A 20,979-nucleotide genomic window follows, 5' to 3' on the forward strand; every position below is an offset into this window, starting at 1 on the left:
TCTAGCTTAGTATGTCTCTGGCTTTTCCTCCTTCTGGTCAAATAGTTGTGTATCTTATTCATTTTCAATATGGTCTGCCCTTTGCTCCACATCCCTTTCTTCAACAAGTCCTTGTGCGATATGGTCTCATCTTGGCCCAAATTACCTGCAGGAGTCTGTCCAAGATTATAGGGTTTATATGAATTTGCGAGTTTATGGGATATAAATTTAAATGGCTGTATGATACACCTTTGTCCTTTACATTTTAATTTGCACTATTTATTCTTTAAACTAATTGTTAGGCTCGTGTGATACCCCAAGTTATTAATTAATACTTTCATGTTAAAAGATTAGCATCTAATGTTGTATAATTCATTGGTTGGAATTTTTATTGTGTTAACTTGAGGTCATATGGCCAAATCTCATACAAAGCATGTTTCTAATTTTTAATATATGTTGATTACATGGAATTAAAAAAGTAAAGGAACAAGGCCATGTGGCGTTGTAGACTTGTTTAACAACGATTTTTTTTTTTTTTTTAAGGATGAGGAGCTAGCTCAAGTGGTAGAGCACTCCCCTCTGATCCTTGAGGTCAGGGGTTCGATCCTTACCCCCAGCATTATGTTGGGGTATTTCCTTAGCATGCTTTGCATGCTTTACCAGCCAATGTGCTGGTAGTTCCTACAAGGCTAGTAGCCTTGGTAGGGGTTAGCCCTTGGGCTGACTTAATTTCCCAATCAAAAAAAAAAAAAAAAAAAAAAAAAAAAAATTCTAAATATGGTTTTTAGTTTAAAATGTATCCCTTTTCTGCTAAGTGTACCATTTTTTTCAGTTTTAAGTTTTGCTTTCAAGACATTCAGCACAAATACACATATATACTTGTAGTTATAGAAGTTTACAAACTCCATTGAGTTCTTTTACTTATACTTTACACAAAAATAGTGGAGCCTAAGACCATATATATAGTACGACATGAAATGAAATGATAATTTGAACAAAGATTATACAGTTTGTAACGGAGAGACAATTTGGGAAGCAAACAAGGAGAGAACGGCCCGGTATACATAGCTTGTACAAGTTACTGAAGGCACTCGCGTGCTTCCTACCTTAGTTGCTCGATTACTGGATAATGGCCAATGAATAATGATGCATTGATATCTTTTTTTCAATATCCCCATTATTGTCGTTGACTGTTTCATAAGCAATATCAACTCTAGTCTCTACTAAAACTTGCCAAGTTACGATTGGAGTGTTTTTTTACAAGGAGGTTTTTCCGGGAGGAGGTTTGGAGTATGTTTGGTTGGAGGAAATTTTACAGGAAAAATTGATAGTGTTTGGACTCAATTAAACAACAGTCCAATTAAGGCGTTAAGGGCCCCTCCCCTAATATTAACGGTGGTCCCACCATCAAGTTGACCTAATCAAAAGGCTAAAAATCCATCACAAGGCTAAAAAGGTTGATGGCCTGAAAACGTGACTTTGCCTTTAACCTAAGGAAAACCCACTCAATCAATGCTCCCGAGCAGGAGATTTCCAAACATTATAAATACCAGTTGCCTTATCAATAAACATGCATTGAATTCTCACCTAACAAACCCGAGCATCTCTATATAAAATTTCTCTCTCTACCTCGATCATCAACTGACTTGAGCGTCGGAGGGGCGATCCCGGAACAACCTCCAAGATAGTCTAACTTGGTTTTGCAGGATTCCGGTGGGGATATACTTCACCACCACTCAGCAAGGTTGACATAAATAGTTTTGCGTCGTCTGTGGGGATATACTTCACCACCACTCAGCAAGGTTGACCCTATTGCTAATCAGCAGAAGCCCATCTCGTTGATTATTCAACAATGGCCCCAGCAAAGAGCAACCGCTATAGATAGCCTTCAGCACAGGCCCTAGCGGGCACCCTCAACTTCACACAACAGAAGATTCGAATGGGCAACCTCACTCCGCATCGGTCTCCCACTGTCCAGACCATTGACCCAAACCAGGAACCTTCCCACGAAAATCATCAGTCCCCTTCCCAGCAAATACAACATGTTGATCCTCAACCCCTATTCGCAGCAAATATCACCCTCATAGCGGCTCAACTTCAGCATACTTTCCAACGCAACATCATGGACATGCTGACTGCCATTCAGCAAGGACAGGCTCAGCCTAACCCCCATGCTTCCCCCGAGCCGAGGGACCATGCCCTACTACGCTCTCAGAGAGAATAGCACAACCCTCGCTCGCCCTGGGTCAGCCTAGCCGGCAAAGCTCCGAGGCCCGGGAGCCCACTCAACATAATAGGGAGAAATCCGAGCGGGACAAAGACGAGCGCCACCCACCCAAAAGGAGGTCGCTCGTCATGGAGAGGAGACTGCCATCTCCAAATCACCTCGAGGAGATCTCAGGCGTACGCTTGAGGATGCCCGACACTTTCTTAACCAAAAGCGCCTCAACCAAGGATATGATGCCCAACATATCCTCAAAAAATAAGAATACTAAACGAAAGGGGTAAGGTGACTCATCCTACTCTAGACCCCCTCGGCTCAACAGTGGTGCTCTGAAGTTCATGGTCCCATTCAGCCAGGAGATCTTGGAATCACCTGCTCCTGGAAAGATTAAGACCCCCCTCATCGAACAATTCGCGGACCTTACCAACCCGGATGACCATATGGCCACTTACAAGGCTCAAATGAGCGTGCAGACCTACTGCGAGACCACTTGGTGTCGATTCTTTCCCACCACACTCAAGGGCCTCGTCCTAAATTGATTCCAAGAGCTTCCCGCCGGAATCAAGTTGTGGTGGGGAAAAGGCAGAAGAAGACAATTTGTGGCGGGAATCAATCCGTGCTCGAGAACATATTGATCCATCTATTTGTGGCGAGGAAAAGGCAGAAGAAGAAAAGCATCCATCTTGGCAAGAAACATATGTCGCCACTCTGACGATGACGAAAGCTCAAAGCATCTAGGCGATAGACATATGTCACCACTCAGACGATCGGAGCAAGAAGAGAAAGGAAGAAGGAAACCACAAGGACCAACCAAAACAACAGAAGATAGGGGGTCGGTTAGACAGATTCAATGACCATGGCCACGACCCCAGATTCAGCAAGAACCGAAGGGAGATCTTTTTGGACATAAAAGATAAGTTCATGCTGCCCCGCCCACCTCCCATCAGAACATCCTCCGCCTGGAGAGACAAGAGTCAGTGGTGCGAGTACGAGAAAGAGTTTGGCCACACCACGGAGGACTGTAGGGAGCTTAAAAATCCTCGGACAATTTAGCAGACCAAGGCAAGCTGAACCACTACCTCAAACATACCATTGAGGAGAAAGGCAAGCAGAAAGTAGACCAGTCAAACAATGGGGACACCGAAGCCTTCATCAGTGTCATAGCAGGTGGCTTTCCCTCGGGAGACCTAATCAGCCGAGCCCGCAAAGCCCACTTTCAGAGTCTCAAGCACCAAGTGCTTGACGTCTAGCAGCCACGACCCGATTGCCCTGTAATGAACTTCGGGGCATCCTGTCGGACATTACGTACGCCCCATGACAACCCCCTGCTCATCGAGATCAATGTGGCCAACACAAGGGTCAAGAGAGTGCTAGTGGGCAACGGGTCATCGGCCGACATCATTACGCTGGAATGCCTCAAAAAATTGAAGTATAATGAATGGGATGTCACCCCCCTCAATCAGCCACTCATAGGCTTCGGGAAAAACTCAGTACATCCGGTCGGATTAATAAAGCTGCCCACTCAGATGGGAAAACAAGGCAAAGGTAGGAGCCTATTGATTGACTTCTTGGTAGTGGACATCCATCTACCCTACAACATGATAATGGGGAGACCCATTCTGAACAAAGCCAAGCCTAATATTTCCACCTATACCAACTCCTCATGCAATTCAAAATTGAAGACAGTAAGGTGGGAAAGATCCAAGGGGATCAGCAAGCAGCACGAGAATGTTATGTCAACAGTTCGAAAAATAAAGTCGATGTCCAAGAGGACTCGAAAAAGAGAAAGAAAGAAGAAGCACGACCCTCAAGTGGCCTCAGGGTCTACATCACCGAAAACCCCGGCCAAGCAATATGAAAGCCCTCAACCAGCCGAGGAAAATGAAGAAGTAGTCATCGGCAAAGAGCCCGGTCGGACGGTGAGCGTAGGCAACGCCATGGACCCTTAGATAAGAAGCAATCATCCAAGTACTCATTGAGTACCAAGACGTGTTTGCTTATGAAGCCGCGAATATGCCCGAACTCGACCCCAAAGTCATGTGCCATGAGCTAAACATCAAAGATGGTTCAGACAGATCAAGCAAAAGTTGAGACACCAAGGTCACGAAAGGAATGTCGCAGCAGCTGCGGAAGTTAAGAAATTGCTTGAGGCAGGCTTCATAGAAGAATGTCAATACTCGAAATGGCTGGTCAATGTGGTAATGGTCAAAAAAATGAGTGGAGCATGGAGAATGTGCGTCGATTTCCCAGACCTGAATAAGGCCTGTCCAACAGATAAACATCCTTTGCCTAAAATCGACAAGTTGGTCCACTCCACAGCCGGCCACGCCGTCCTAAGCTTTATGGACGTAAACGCAGGCTACCACCAGATACCGATGGCTGAGCAAGACCGAATCCATACCGCCTTCGTCACCAACCAAGGGGTATATTGCTATAAGATGATGACATTCGGTCTAAATAATGTCGGGGCTACGTATCACCGGGTGGTCAACAAAATCTTCAGCGATCAGCTGGGTCGAAATAATGAAGTCTATGTTGACGACATGATAGTCAAAAGCAAGGCCCATGGGGATCATCCATCAGACTTAAGGGAAACCCTGGGCACACTGAGCTAAATCCGCATGATATTGAACCCTTAAAAGTGCATCTTCGGAGTTAAGGGAAGAAAGTGCCTCAGATTTTTGGTGGATGAGAGAGGGATCAAGGCCAACCTTGACAAGATCAAGGCGGTAATAGAAATGAAATCCCCTCGAAACATACGAGAGGTGCAGTGCCTAACCGGCTGTCTAGCTGCAGTCGGACGCTTCCTCTCCCGGTCTGCAAATAATAGTTTTTTTTTCTTGAAAGCTCTGAAAAGAAAAGAATTAACTTGGGACAACGAGGCCGAACAGGCCTTTTCCTCCTTCAAAAAATACCTATCAACCTCCCAAAGCTATCCCCCTTGTCGGGGGAAGCTTTGTTCATCTACCTACCCGTTTCAGAATACGCACTCATCGCAGTGTTGGTGGCCAAGAGGGAACGGAAACAACATCCAATCTACTTTATCAGCCATGCCTTTTGAGGATTAGACGCTAAGTACACTGAAGTTGAAAAAATAGTTTCAGCCCTCATGATGGCCGGTTGGAAGCTCAAACCATACTTCCAGGCTCACCAGAATAAAGTCCTCACCGAACAGCCGCTCAAGAAGGTGTAGAAAGCAGAAACAACTCTAGTCGGATGACTGATTGGGTCAACCAATTTGACGATTTTGGTCTAGAATATGAGCCAAGGAGAGCAATAAAGGCCCAGACATTGGCGGACTTTATCATCGAATGCACGACCCGACCCCCGATCGGAGAGCTGGAAGGTTGGGAACTACAAGTAGACGGCTCTGGTCTGGTAATCAAGCCTCCGGCTAGAGAAAAGATGGATTATACCATCAAGTTCGAGTTTTTGGGGTCTAATAACGAAGCCGAGTATGAAGCTCTCATCCTAGGGATTCAGCTTTTCATCTTAGCTGGGGCAGCATCTGTCAACCAAGTCCGACTCACAACTGATAGTGGGTTAGGTCTCAGGTAATATGAAACCAAGGAAGACAATATGAGGATGTACTTGGCCTAAACTCAAGAAATCATCAAAAAGCTATCCAGCTTCAACATCATTCATATTCCCCGGTCGGAGAATCAGCAAGCCGATACCCTGGCCCGGATGGCCAGCTCGCCAAAGTGTTCGGCCCCCCGAACAATCATATGGGAAGTACTCTGCCAACCGAGCATAAATGTCAAAGAGCAGCTGGCCTTAAACCGAACATCCACCTAGTTGGAAGACATAGTCAGATATTTATGGGATGGATTATTGCCTAAAGATCCCAAGGGGGCCAAGCGGGTCAAGTACAAGTCAAGCTGATTCTCGTGGCACGAGGACCAACTCTACAAAAAATCCTTCACTCATCCTCTCCTAAAATGCGTGATTCCCGAGGAAGGAAACTATATCTTAAGGGAAATTCACCAAGGAGCTTGCGGTAGTCATCAAGTTGGAATAGCCATAGCCTGAAAGGCATTAAGGGCGGGCTATCATTGGTCTACACTCAAGTCAGATGCCCAAGAGCTGGTCAAGAGTTGCCCCTATGCCAGATCCACTCGGACATCCCTAGGGCTCCAGCCACTCCCCTCAATACCATACAAGCAGTACTGCCATTCGATAAATGGGGAATAATGGACCTACTCGGACCATTCCCCCAGCTTCCGACCAACGCAAGTTCTTGTTTGTGGCAATTGACTACTTCACCAAGTGGACCGAAGCCGAGCCACTGCCCTCGATAATAGACAGGCGGGTTCAAGCTTTCATATGGAGAAACATAATCACCAGGTTCGGGGGCCAAGGGCCTTCGTATCAGATAATGGGCGACAATTCAACAGTGGCCCTACCCGAGACTATTGTTCCCGATTCGGGATACAACACAAATTTTCAACTATTTCGAGGTCGCAAACAAACGGCCAAGCCGAGTCAGCCAACAAAATAATCCTGAAAGGGATTTCGAAATCCTTGGAGGCTGCAAAAGGAGCTTGGGTTGACGATCTGACAAGGGTGCTCTGGTCGGCTAGAGCCACAACAAAAGAAGCCACGGGACACTCCCTGTTCGGCCTAGTATACGAAAGCGAAGCAGTTCTCCCAGTACAAGTGGCATACCCTCCCCTTGGATGACCTTCTATGAGTTCGAAAAGAACGAAACAGAAAAACCCATCAATCTGGATTTACTTCCAGAAACTCGAGGCAATGCGTTGCTACAAATCATTCGATCCAACTTGGCGACTGGGTTGTTTGAACCGCCGAGTCCCTCGGCATTTGAACCGCCGAGTAAAGGCCAGGCCGATCCAACTTGGCGACTGGGTTATTCTGAAAATTGAGGCCACATGGCTTTCACATCTGAAAGGAAAGCTGGGTGCAAACTGGGATGGTCCTTACAAAGTAACATAAATCATCAAGCCTGCCATGTTCCAACTGATACCTTTAGCCCGACCATGGAACACCGATAATCTCAAGAAATTCTATGTATAATATTTGTCACTTGCAATAGGGGCATGTGTAGACTAAGCTAGACGAAGTAGCCATTCGGCTTTTCCTGTAATGAATCGGACTTAACCAGTCCATTCAACTCTTTTGTAATGAATCGGACTTAACCAGTCCATTCAACTCTTTTGTAATGAATTGGACTTAGTCAATCCAATCGATACTTCCTTTTAATGAATCGAACATAACCAGTCCACTCGGTTGTCTCCGGACATAACCAAACAATTTTCTTGCAAATATTCAAAAGACTTAACCAGTCAAGTAACTTAAGAAGTTGTATTTTATGCTTGGCATCGCAATAAAACGTATAAAATGACTTAGTCAGTCAAAGACTTAACAAAATTTGAGAGGATTTAACCAGATCGGACCAGCAAACAAAAGTCGGTCAAAATGTTAATTGGAGAATTCATCGGATTGCAAAAAATCAGTAGGAAAGTCAACAGAACAGATATTGCAAATGACAAAAAATATTCATTGATTAAGGGCCTGTTCTCCCCAGCTTATTTTCAGTTCAGTTCAGTTCAGTTCAGTTCAATTCAGTTCAATTCAGTTCAGTTCAGATCAGTTCAGTTCAGTTCAGACCAGTTCAGTTCAGTTCAGACCAGTTCAGTTCAGTTCAGTTCAGTTCAGCTCTTGACAATACTTTTACTCTCACATATCACTATTCATTTCAGTTCAATTCAGTTCAGTTCATTTCAGATCAGTTCAGTTCAATTCAGTTCTGTTCAGTTCAATTCAGTTCAGTTCAATTCAGTTCAGTTCAGTTCAATTCAGTTCAGTTCAGTTCAGTTCAGTTCAGCTGTTTTATGCCGAAGAGAACAGGCCCTAAGAAGTTCAATTACAAAAGTGAGACGACTGATCCACAATACAAGGCAAAAAGTAAGAAAAAGCAAGCCTGACAGCTCGGAGGGATGTCAGTCGCGGCCTCAGCTGGGGTGCCTTCAGAAGCTTCAGCGGCTTGGGAGGCCTCGGCACCGTCATCCTCATTCTCGATAACCACCTCCTCGGCCTCCTCCTCAGCCTCCTCACGGTCCATTTGAGCCCGAATTTCATCAGTCTCGGCTTCACAAATCTCCTAGTACCGAGACCAGACATCGTTCCACTCCACCGAAGGATAGGACTCAGATAAAACTCCTTTCAGCCGCTCAAGAGCCTCGTCCTCGCCTAGCCGATGTGACACATGGTCGACCTGATCTCGTTATAATCGTCGCAAGCCTGAGTAGTTTGCCAGTGTGCAAACCACAAATCCTCAGACCGGGTGGCCTTCTCCTCGGCCAACTTCATCTTCGTCTGACTTGTCTTCAATTTGAATTCAACCCGCTCCAGATCGGCTTCGGCTTTGCAGCCTCGGCCTTAGCATCAGCCTTCGCAATAACGGCCCCATCCTTAGCCATTATAAGGTCCGCTTTATTGTTAGCCCAGTCGGCCCGCTCCTGCTTAAGATTTTCTTTATCAACCTTAATGGGCCTTCTTGCATCATTCAGTCGTGACTCAGCGAGCTGCGTATTCTCCTCGGCCTTCCTCTACTCGGAGAAATGCTTTATCTCCTTCTGCTACAACTCCTCGACTTCCTCGAATATAGCTATTTGGTTCTTCGTCAAGTTAATGCGGATAGAGAACTGTCAAAACCAGGAAAAAGTTAGCAGAAGTAAAGAAAGAGGTACGTTCGGAGAAGGGACATACGTGGAGCCATGAGCGATAGAGCTCATTCGTCTCATTTTTGTCGAGAATCTTATTTACGTGCTCCAGGTCGATCACAGTACATATGATCTTCATGGCTTCATTCAACCTCTTATTGTTGTCCGCCTTCTTCAGCTCGGTGACACAACAAGAATGTCAGCCTTTAGCGTCCGCAAAAATCAGACGCTAAAAATGCGGAATCGGACGCTAAATGGCTGATGCTAAACCCTTGGTCGCTAATTCTCCAATTAGCGTCCGCAAAGCGGACGCTAAAAAATTAGCGTCCGATATTTCGAATGTTGCGACCGTTTCCTAGACAGTCGCTAATTAGCGACTGCCTGGACAGATGCTAATTAGCGACCGTCTGGGCAGTCGCTAATTAGCAACCGTCCTGGACAGATGCTAATTAGCGACCGCCTGGGCAGTCGCTAACTAGCCTGGGCAGTCGCTAATTATCCTGGACAGAAGCCATTACATTTCTCTCATTTGCACTTTTCTTTTTTGTTTTTTGATACGCATTTGCACTTCTTTTTTTTTTTGTGCTTTTGGTTAACTAGTATTAAATATAATAGCTTTTTGCTTTTAATTGATATTAAATATAATAAGATATGGAATGATGCAAATACCATAATTCTTTTATTAAGGCAAATAAATTAATCAATTCAATTATTATTGATAATAAATGTAATTAGAAGTGAAAAAATAATTCTACAACTAAATTCTAGTATACTTAGAACAAAATCTAATACAAATCTCATATAATTACACGTACACTTTAAACTCCACAACAAAAATTTGGAACCAAAACGGACTTTAAAAATCTGGTATATGGATCGAAACCCACTTCAAATCTGCACCTCGAACGCAAATCTCATAACCTTGCAAATCAAAAAAAACAAAGAAATTAATGAAATTAACGAGAAAAAAAAAACAATTATTAACAAAAATTAAATGGATAACTAAAATGTCGAAAAGCATATCAGTTAAACCAGGCAAATGCTTGGATCATAGTGGATGAAATTATTGAAGATATATAGTATTATGCATCCATCAATATTTTCATTTCTGTATAAGCATGTTGACTAACAAGTTCCATCTCAAACCCCTGCTCTCCTCACTCAAACTGTCACATAATCCAAAAGGCTAAATCATTAAGTTTGCAAAACTACATAGTACATACACAAGGATCAGAACTCGACACCAATTTTTAGTATTTACTAGATTTAACTTGCTCAACAATGAATGCAACCATGAAGGCATGAATTAAGCAACACCCATCAAATTGCAAAACTTAAATAACAAATTTCACGACACCATGACATAATCAACCGAGCTACCAATCCAAATCTCATCCTCAAACCATTTTGATTCAAGCATATCAATATGACCTTTAAATTCTAAAGAGTCAGATGAAAATCAAGAGGAAGAATAATTCTCAATCAGAAATTTAGAACAATGCACTAGTGAGTAGCATAACATCAAAATTTGACATTTAATTGGGCAGCAGAGGCTCAGAGCACGAACATAGTACGAAAACAAACTTATAATATGTTTTACATTGAACCTTTAGGAAATATGGATATCAAACAAAGAAAAATCACAAGACAACAGCACAAATAGTCACTACTCACTAGTCAATCAGCAAAAGCATAAAAAAAAGAGTACAAAAAGTACTTACAGGGTCTTTTGGACCTGCAGCTTCATTACCCATATCCTTGGATGTCAGTACTGCAGCTGCTTCTCCACTTTTCTTTTCTGGACCAGCAGCTTTACTTTCTGGCTTAATATCAGCACGAGTTCCCTATTGTTGGAGCATAATGAACAAGTGTAAGAAACAACACGCCGGACTTCACATCTTACTTGAACTCTAAACTTATTAGAAACATACCTTTGAAGGTTCAGCACGTGACTCCAACTTCATTGTATCCTTACCAGCTGACTTACGTTCCTGAAACACGCTCAGTCCATGTGACAAACAGTTCAACAGCCAAAGAGAGTTGGTTAGAACAATCAGATAAGACGGATACATTGAACAAATAAAAAAACACAGTGAACCATCATTGCTGTCTTGATGTGTTATACGTGAACCTAATATGAGTACTGGTCCTGAAAATCTCTGCAACATTTTCTGGAACAATCTATATAGCTTTTGAGATCTGAACAAGATCATGTCCACGTCTCTCAAGTATAAAATGATAGGATATGCTTTACATATAGAGGTCATAACCTGTTTGATACGGAAAATGAAAAGGTCAACTTTACACATGATAGCCTTCACAAATCACAGATATCTTGGGAAGAACAAGTAATAACACACCACCTTATATAGTGATTGGATGAGTAACTTTTCATCAACAGACCAGCTACTTGTCCGCTTAAGAGGAGCTTTAGAAAAAAAAAACTCATAAGCAAGTCGTACATCATCATATGCAGCATAAATAGGAACACGCATTCCAGAAATGTTAAAGAACACCGGGTGAAATCCATAGCAAAAGGAACTTCACGATTTCAAGTATAAAAACTACTTTATTCCAAGTAAACCTGAAAGGCGCTCCGGACTTGTGCCAATTGTAAAACAAAAGAGAAAAGACCACCATTTTCTTGATCAATAATGACACTGAATATGGGAATATTTCTATGTACAAACCTGGTATCTCTGGTAGAGCTTTGTAAAGCCAATACGTACTCTCAGCTAACTCTGGACGCAGTGGATAACTTTTCTGACTAATACTTGGCACGCTGATTATGAAAGTTATATGACTAATAAACATTTCCCCGACTCTAAAAAATTTTCCCACTTAAAAACTATTCTTCACAAAAGATATTTTGTCAATTTACATGTAACTTTCTTGCCTAGCAAAGAAAAGAGGAACTTCTTTTCAGAACATCCTAAAATAGTAATGAGGAACTTGGGTAATAAAACAAAGAGCACTTAGCACTTTCTCAGAACATAGATGCAAAAATGGCCATGACTATGCTTTATAAAACAAAGAGATAGAATGACTGACATTCACAAAGAGGAGGTTGTCGAGGAAAACCGCACCGACGATGCCACCAGCAATCACCCTAGTGCTGCTCAACAGACTCCACTTTCTGTAAATCATTCTGTTCTTCCTCCTTTAACACACTTTCTTACTTCTCACTTCAACTAAACTAGGTAGAAAGCAATGGAAATCTATGAGTTTTAGTATAATGAGCAACACGTTTTTGCATACTAACAGTACGAAACAATAAAACATTCCCATAAATTAATCAAAAACAACAAAAATAGGGCATACATGCGTAATTTCCACTTCTCATCAAAATTATTAAATACCAGAAATTTGATGAATTGAAATCGATCTAAGACGAAATAATACTAATACTAATAGATGTTCCTAAACCACACGTTTCATTATCCAACATTCATGATCTAATACAGAACATTCAGAATTAGATATCCAATTTGTTATGAACTAGCATCACTGGATATTCGACATTGAACTCCAATCCTAAACACACACTTCTCAAGGAGAAGCAACGCTCTATCACTTAATTTTCCAATTTTACCAAAACTACAATTTAACAATTCAACTATAACAATTGTCACTACAACCATGCTTAATCATTGTCACTACAACCATGCTTAATCATCAAGTAATCAACTATAACAATTAAAACACCTTAATTCATTGAAAATTCGATTAATTTCATCAGTAATCGCAAAAACCCTAACATTCAACACAAAATCCAATAAAAACTCAGAAACAAAATAACTCAATCCGCCGCAACACACAAATACGAAATCAAATCAAAATTCAACAAAAATGAAAGAAATACAGAATTGAACGAATAAAGTGTTAAAGGACCTTGTTTCGAATAATCGAATTAAAGTAGATTGAGAAGAGAGAGCAGCGATAGGGAGAGGAAGAAGCTTGGCGAGTAAGATAGCGCGAGGAAAAAGTTAAGCATTCTTTCCACAGCCGACAACAAGGTTGAAGAAGATGATGGTGAAGAAGATGAATTCGCCATTGATTTTCACTTGAGCTGTTCATTTCTCCGTTGTATTGGTGTGGTCGACGGTGAGAGAGAAGAGCGAGAAAGAATAGAGAATAGAGAGGTTAGGGTTTGGTTTGGAGAGAATGTGGGTGGAAGGGTCGATTTTGATTTTGTTATAGCCGCTTTATTAGCGTCTGCCTAAAGCACGTAGTGTCTGACATTTCAGACGCTAAATTACTGTCCGTCCATAATCCGACGCTGAATCCCAAAGACAGACGGTAATTGACGTCTGTTTAAATGGTGGACGCTAAATGATGAAAAGCGGACGCTAATGAGCGTCTGATTAATAAACGGACGGTATTTTAACATTTACCGTCTGATTTATATGACGGACGCTAAGCTCAGACGCTAGAAAGGCGGATTCTTGTTGTGTGAAGGGGATGAGTGCCTCCTCGGCCCCTTAAACTACCACTGCTGGGGCAGGAGAAGGAGATCGTGGGGTATAGCCCGGACTTCCATGGGGACGAAAATCAGAAGAGTCGAGGGATATGTTAGTCTCCCAGCCCCGGAGCCCACCCGGGGGTTGTTCACTTCGACTAAAAGGTCAATCTTGGCTTTCTTCGTCGACTCCCTCTTAGCTAGGGATGGACAAGGGTCAAGTATGGGTCGGGTCCAGCCGGACCCTAAAAAGTTTTTTGCAGACCCGAACCCTATGGGTCTGAAAAAATTGGACCCTCACCTAGACCTTTAGGGTTTGGAGGGTCTAGAGGGTCCAAGCCTAAATTCTTTATTTTGCCAAATTTTCAACATTATTAATATCAATAATCATCTTAAATTCGCATGAAACAAGCACAAAAAAATCGCATGAAACAAACACAAGAATTCGCATGAAACAAACACAAACATATAAATTGAAGAAAATAAACAAACACAAACTTATAAACTGAAAAAAAAACGAAACAAACACAATTCACAAACATATAAACTGGAAATAAAATACGAAACAAACACAAACTTACAAACTGAAAAAAACGAAACAAACACAACTTACATAAGAGTTCAGAATGGGCGTTTCCGTGTTTTAGTTTAGGTTTTAGTCTTTTAGAAAATAACTTTTTTTAAAAAAAAAAAGTTAAATTTTTTATATTAAATAAGTTTAGGGTTTGAGGGTCGGGTCTGGGTCCAAAAGTTTAAGACCCGGACCCTTAGGGTCTGAAAAAGGTGAACCGAGACCCTTAAATTAGGGTTGGGTCCAACAGGGTATGGGTAGGTTCCTGGACCCATGCCCATCCCCACTCTTAGCCTGGGCCTTAGCCAAGGCCTTCTCGGTTTGCGCCACCTTATCATCAGTGCGCTCCATACGTTTCTTTGGCTTAGCCGGATCCTGGAGCCATGAAATGTTAGCCCAAAATCAAGAATATATTAAAAGCACAATACCTAGTTAGTAAGACAAAAAATACCTTCAGAGCGGCAGCCTTCTTCATTGTTTTAGCATTCAGCTCGGCCCTGATCCGAGCCAATTTCAGAGCCGCAAAAGTAAGACGTTCGGCTATTTCAAGATCGGTTTCCTTCAGAAAAGCAAGTGAAAGCTCTAAAAAAGGGGAAAAGAGTTAATAAAAATAATAAAGTTAGTAAAGTTTAAATATGCAAAAATGAGACGACTGATCCGCAATACAAGGAAAAAAATAAGAAAAAGCAAGCCTAACAGCTGGGAGGGATGTCAGTGGCGGCCTCAGCAGGGGTGCCTTCAGAAGCTTCAGCGGCTTAGGAGGCCTCAGCACCGTCATCCTCATTCTCGACAGCCACTTCCTCGGCCTCCTGCTCAGCCTCCTCACGGTCCATCTGAGCCCGAATTTCATCAGCCTCGGCTTCACAAATCTCCTAGTACCGAGACCAGACATCGTTCCACTCCACCGAAGGATAGGACTCAGATAAAACTCCTTTCAGCCGCTCAAGAGCCTCGTCCTCGCCTAGCCGATGTGACACATGGTCGACCTGATCTCGTTATAATCGTCGCAGGCCTGAGTAGTTTGCCAGTGTGCAAACCACTAATCCTCGGACCGGGTGGCCTTCTCCTTGGCCAACTTCATCTTCGTCTCACTTGTCTTCAATTTGAATTCAACCCGCTCCAGATCGGCCTGCGGCTTTGCAGCTTTGGCCTTAGCGTCAGCCTGCGCAATAACGGCCCCATCCTTAGACATTATAAGGTCCGCTTTATTGTTAGCCCAGTCGGCCCGCTTCTGCTTGAGATTATCATTATCAACCTTAATGGGCCTTCTTGCATCATTCAGTCGTGACTCAGCGAGCCGCCTATTCTCCTCGGCCTTCCTCAACTCAGAGAAATGCTTTATCTCCTTCTGCTACAACTCCTCGACTTCCTCGAATATAGCTATTCGGTTCTTCGTCAAGTTAATGCGGATAGAGAACTGTCAAAACCAGGAAAAAGTTAGCAGAAGTAAAGAAAGAGGTACGTTCGGAGAAGGGACTTACGTGGAGCCATGAGCGATAGAGCTCATTCGTCTCATTTTTGTCGAGAATCTTATTTACGTGCTCCAGGTCGATCACAGTACATATGATCTTCATGGCTTCATTCAACCTCTTATTCTTGTCCGCCTTCTTCAGCTCGGTGAAGGGGATGGGTGCCTCCTTGGCCCCTTCAACTACCACTGCTGGGGCAGGAGAAGGAGATCGTGAGGGTATAGCCCGGACTTCCATGGGGACGAAAATCTGAAGAGTCGAGGGATATGTTAGTCTTCCAGCCCCGGAGCCCACCCGGGGGTTGTTCACTTCGACTAAAAGGTCAATCTTGGCTTTCTTCGTCGACTCCCTCTTAGCTAGGGATGGACAAGGGTCAGATATGGGTCGGGTCCAGTCGGACCCTAAAAAGTTTTTTGCAGACCCGGACCCTAAGGGTCTGAAAAAATTGGACCCTCACCTAGACCTTTAGGGTTTAGAGGGTCTAGAGGGTCCAAGCCTAAATTCTTTATTTTGCCAAATTTTCAACATTATTAATATCAATAATCAACTTAAATTTGCATGAAACAAACACAAAAAAATCGCATGAAACAAACACAAGAATTCGCATGAAAGAAACACAAACATATAAATTGAAGAAAAGAAACAAACACAAACTTATAAACTGAAAAAAAGAAACAAACACAATTCACAAATATATAAACTGGAAAAAAAAAAAGAAACAAACACAAACTTACAAACTGAAAAAAACCAAACAAATACAACTTACATAAGAGTTCAGAATGCGCGTTTCCGTGGTTTAGTTTAGGTTTTAGTCTTTTAGAAAATCACTTTTTTTTAAAAAAAAAAAAAGGTTAAATTTTTTATATTAAATAAGTTTAGGGTTTAAGGGTCGGGTCTGGGTCCAAAAGTTTAAGACCCGGACCCTTAGGGTCTGAAAAAGGTGGACCGAGACCCTTAAATTAGGGTTGGGTCCACCAGGGTCTGGGTAGGGTCTTGGACCCATGCCCATCCCCACTCTTAGCCTGGGCCTTAGCCAAGGCCTTCTCGGTTTGCGCCACCTTATCATCAGCACGCTCCATACGTTTCTTTGGCTTAGCCGGATCCTGGAGCCATGAAATGTTAGCCCAAAATCAAGAATATATTAAAAACACAATACCTAGTTAGTAAGATAAAAAATACCTTCAGAGCGGCAGCCTTGTTCATTGTTTTAGCATTCACCTCGGCCCGGATCCGAGCCGCTTTTAGAGCCGCAAAAGTAAGACGTTCGACCATTTCAAGATCGGTTTCCTTCAGAAAAGCAAGTGAAGGCTCTGTAAAAGGGGAAAATAGTTAAAAAAATATAATAAAGTTAGTAAACTTTAAATATGCAAACCGGGCCCCCTCGGCCAAATTACCCTTGGGAAAGGCCGGACTCATCCCCATCGCGGCCAGAAAGTTTTCGTTCTTGAAAAGCCGACAACCCAGCAACCAATTGTCGGCCACGAGGATCTCCCCTCCGTTCATTGTTTTCGCTTCAAGCTGCATGTAGCAGGCAGCCACAACCTTATCATCATCCGATTCAGGCACTCGAAAGTTGAGCTCGTGAGTCGGCTCAACCTTTGGGGAACAATAAGTACCCCCACTCTCCACCAAAATAAACGACGGCGAACCCTCTCCACAAACCTTTTTGGGAAGATGGGAGGTCAAGTACGGTCTGGTAGCCTCGGCGAGTTTGGAAACACCACCAGCTCGATCCATGTTCATCGGCCATCATCTCTACCAATTTGTGCATATGACGCCACAACGTTACAGTCGGCCTGACCCCGATTATATCGCAAATAGAATGAACAACCAAAATGCCTCCCCATGAGTTACGCGATATTTTCCCCAAGGATAGATTGTAGGCATCTAGGAGGTCCTTGACGAATGGAGTGAGGGGAAATCGAAGGCCGATTTAAATAGCCTTATAGTAGACTGTTGTGCACCCCGGAGGAGGAGTTGATATTGTTTGAAAAGCCTCCGGTCGGACTAGGTGGTAGAGGTCCTTTATTTGGAACCTCGTTGCTTGGCCTCGAGGATCCTCTAAGAACGCCTTTATTAACGAAGGAAGAGGAAATTTGTAGAAAGGACCCCCGTTCGGATCCAAATCAAGATACTCCAGTCGGCCGGATGTAGATGCTTCACCTTCCTCTCCTGGACTAGTTATCCTAACTACACCATCAGATAAATAGTGATGTAAGTAACTCCTTGAAGAAGGATAGGCTAGGACACCTCTCTTTCACTTGCGATGGAGAGCTTGGGAGGGAGACTGCATCGAGCACAGTAGAGGGGTCGTGGAAACTCATTTAAGTTTACACTAGCACCATTCCCATCCCCTTCACCTCCTCGGACAAATTATAAGGAGGAGTAGCTAAGGGGTCAGTGACTCGGACAAGCACCCCATTATTTATGAATAGAGAGGGTCGGCCGAACTTTATTAAAGGAAGGGAAAACAGAAAACATAAAACAAATACAGAGATAATGCATACCTGGTCGGACGAAGAATGGACTCAGAAATAGAGAGAAAAAAGGAACTTGGGAGTAGATAGAGGAAGAGGAGATTTTTAGAGAGAGAAACTCTTAGGACGAAATGATCCTCAAATCGCTCCCCTCTCTTCATATGTATATAGACAACCTCGGGGAGTGTGCAACGCAAACCTCTCGCGTCGTCTAGTGGGCCCTTTTTAAGCGGCCCAAATAGACTTATTTGGTCCAAAGGCCAAGTCCCAAAGAAGTCAAAACGTCCACAATCTCTCCCAACCACCAAGAATTTGAATCGTTCCAAGGGACCCCCCAGGTCCAGGCATCATCAGCTGCCAAGTGGCATTTGGGGGGAGGGGTCGTAAAACCTCAGTCGACTCATCAGCTAAAGGCAAGCACCAAAGCCACCGACTCTGACAGCATAGGGCTCATTATCCCCTCATCCAAGTGGCGTCCTATCCACTCCACCAAGGGAGATCCCTCTACTTTGGCGAGCTGCTTCCATACTTAGTAAAAAATGATTAAATATCAAAGGCACCCACTCGGATAGCTTGGGGCTCATTAGCTCCTCACCCGAGCGGTGTCCTACCCACTCGGCCAAGGGAGATCTCTCTTCTTTGTCGAGTCGTTTCCATACTTAGTAAAAAATAACTAAGTATCAAAGGAACCCACTCGGACAGCTTGGGGATCATTAGTCCCTCATCCGAGTGACATCCTACCCACTCGGCAAAGGGAGATCTCTCTCCTTTGCCGAGCCGTTTTCATACTTAGTCAAAATGACTAAGCATCAAAGGCACCCACTTGGACAGCTTAGGGCTCATTAGTCCCTCATCCGAGTGGCGTCATACCTACTCGGCCAAGGGAAATCCCTGCCCTTTACCGAGTCGCTTCCATACTTAGTAAAAAATGACTAAGTATCAAAGGCACCCACTCGGACCACTTGGGGTTCATTAGCCCCTCATCCGAGTGGCGTCCTACCCACTTGGCCAAGGAAGATCTCTCTCCTTTATTAAGCCGCTTTCACGCATAACCACGAATGACCGGGTCGGCACCACCAAGTCAAACTGGTGCTTGTTGTTGCACCCGGAGCCGTTGCACTAGGCGCTAAAGCATGAGTGTTTTGTATCCATTGAGCGAAGACGGGTTGTAATTGTATAGCGGTATCTGAAAACATATCTTGTGGACGCCCTAACGCGCTCATGGTATCATTATGAATATACAAACCAAAACTGTGAAATCCTAAAAATATACATGCCTAGTTGAGATGTGATACGATTGCATCGCGATGTCTAAGAACACGATCTAATAGGTCGTTGAATCGAGTAGTTGGATCATAGTTTCTTACCATAAAAATGGTCGCATGCGCAGCAGCACCAACTATGAGAAATCCACCAATCCACATGTGATGTGTAAACAATGAAAGTTGGGTACCATAGTCAGTAGCTAGATATGGATAAGGGGGCATCGAATACATATGGTGAGCTACAATAATGGTTAAAGAACCTAACATAGCTAGGTTCAGAGATAATTGAGCATGCCATGACGTTGTTAGGATCTCATATAGGCCTTTATGTCCCTGGCCCGTAAATGGACCTTTATGAGCCTCTAAAATATCTTTAGACCATGAGCATGCCATGACGTTGTTAGGATCTCATATAGGCCTTTATTTTTTAGACCATTCTGTACATGTGACCCGCTATCAAGAAAAGGATTGCAATAGCTAAATGATGGTGTGCAATATCAGTCAGCCACAAACCCCCAGTTACTGGATCTAATCCTCCACGAAAAGTAAGAAATTCCGCATATTTTGACCAATTCAAAGTAAAAAATTGGGTTGCTCCTTCGGCAAAACTGGGATAAAGTTAGCCAAAAGATCCCGATTCAATATAAATTCATGAGGAAGCGGTATCTCTTTAGGATCTACCCCAGCATTTAGAAATTGGTTAATCGGTAACGATACATGGACTTGATGCCCCGCCCAAGAAAGAGACCCAAGTCCTAGTAGTCCTGCTAAATGGTGATTTAACATAGATTCCACATCTTGGAACCAAGCCAATTTTGGAGCAGCTTTGTGATAATGGAACCAACCAGCAAAAAGCATTAATGCTGCAAAGACCAATGCACCAATTGCGGTACAATAAAGTTGTAATTCACTAGTTATTCCAGATGCTCGCCAAATCTGAAAAAACCCAGAGGTTATTTGTATTCCTCGGAACCCCCCCCCTACATCACCATTCAATATTTCTTGGCCCACTATCGGCCAAACTACTTGGGCACTAGGTCCAATGTGAGTAGGATCGCTTAGCCATGCTTCATAATTGGAAAAAACGGGCACCGTGGAAATACATACCACTCAGCCAAAGAAAGATGATGGAGAGTTGACCGAAATGGGCACTAAATTTTTTTTGGGATATCTTTTCCAAATCGCTGGTATGGCTATCGAAATCGTGAGCATCGGCATGTAGGTTCCAGATCCATGTAGTAGTTTCAGGGCCCTTAGCTATTGTTCTTGAAAAATGGCCGGGTCTGGCCCATTCCTCAAACGAAGTTTTTACGGGATCCCTATCTACCAAAATTTTTACTTCTGGTTCCGGCGAACGAATAATCATTGAGTCCTCCTCTTTCCGGACAAGACATACAAAGAGACCTGCCAACATTCAAATAATTGGTGAACTTTGGAGAGATATTTGAATTTGTTTCTTTCACTTCTATCTCCCTCTTTTTTTTAGTTATTTACTAGAGCAATTATGATCTGGAAGTCGATCCAGGGCAAGTGTTCGGATCTATTATGACATAGACCGCGGCGCTCACGGGCCTTTTTAAAATATTCTAAACGCTTTTTGGTTTTTGGATTAAGGTAAAAACGATTTTTTTGTGCAACTTAGACTATTCTCATCTCAATTAGAAGATAGTAGATGGGGTACTTAATGTTTTACATAGAATATTTTAATTCTTCTGGATTCTATTCAAAAATACTCGAGTCAAAATATTAAAAATCACACGAAGAATTGTTAGTCATTACTAAGAAACATCTCAGTATTTAGTCATTCGAAGCTTTTTTTTAATATTTTAGTCATTCAGTATCTATGTAT

At 43.0% G+C, this 20,979-nt stretch overlaps 1 protein-coding gene and 1 pseudogene across 1 annotated transcript; both read right to left on the minus strand.

Annotated features, from left to right (window-relative positions):
- Positions 1–9,585: 9,585 nt before the first annotated feature.
- Positions 9,586–11,617, minus strand: LOC109135449 (uncharacterized). Its single transcript, XM_019250556.3, has 3 exons — positions 11,253–11,617; positions 10,821–11,159; positions 9,586–10,733 (listed from the first exon to the last, which is right to left on the minus strand). Exons 1-3 carry the CDS (start codon positions 11,382–11,384, stop codon positions 10,563–10,565), a joined length of 642 nt encoding a protein of 213 aa, XP_019106101.3. The 5' UTR covers positions 11,385–11,617; the 3' UTR covers positions 9,586–10,562.
- A 7,279-nt stretch (positions 11,618–18,896) lies between these two features.
- On the minus strand, positions 18,897–20,677 carry LOC130590076 (photosystem I P700 chlorophyll a apoprotein A1-like; annotated as a pseudogene).
- Positions 20,678–20,979: the final 302 nt, after the last annotated feature.

Source organism: Beta vulgaris, chromosome 1 (genome assembly GCF_026745355.1).
Source record: "Beta vulgaris subsp. vulgaris cultivar EL10 chromosome 1, EL10.2, whole genome shotgun sequence".
NCBI lineage: Eukaryota > Viridiplantae > Streptophyta > Magnoliopsida > Caryophyllales > Amaranthaceae > Beta > Beta vulgaris.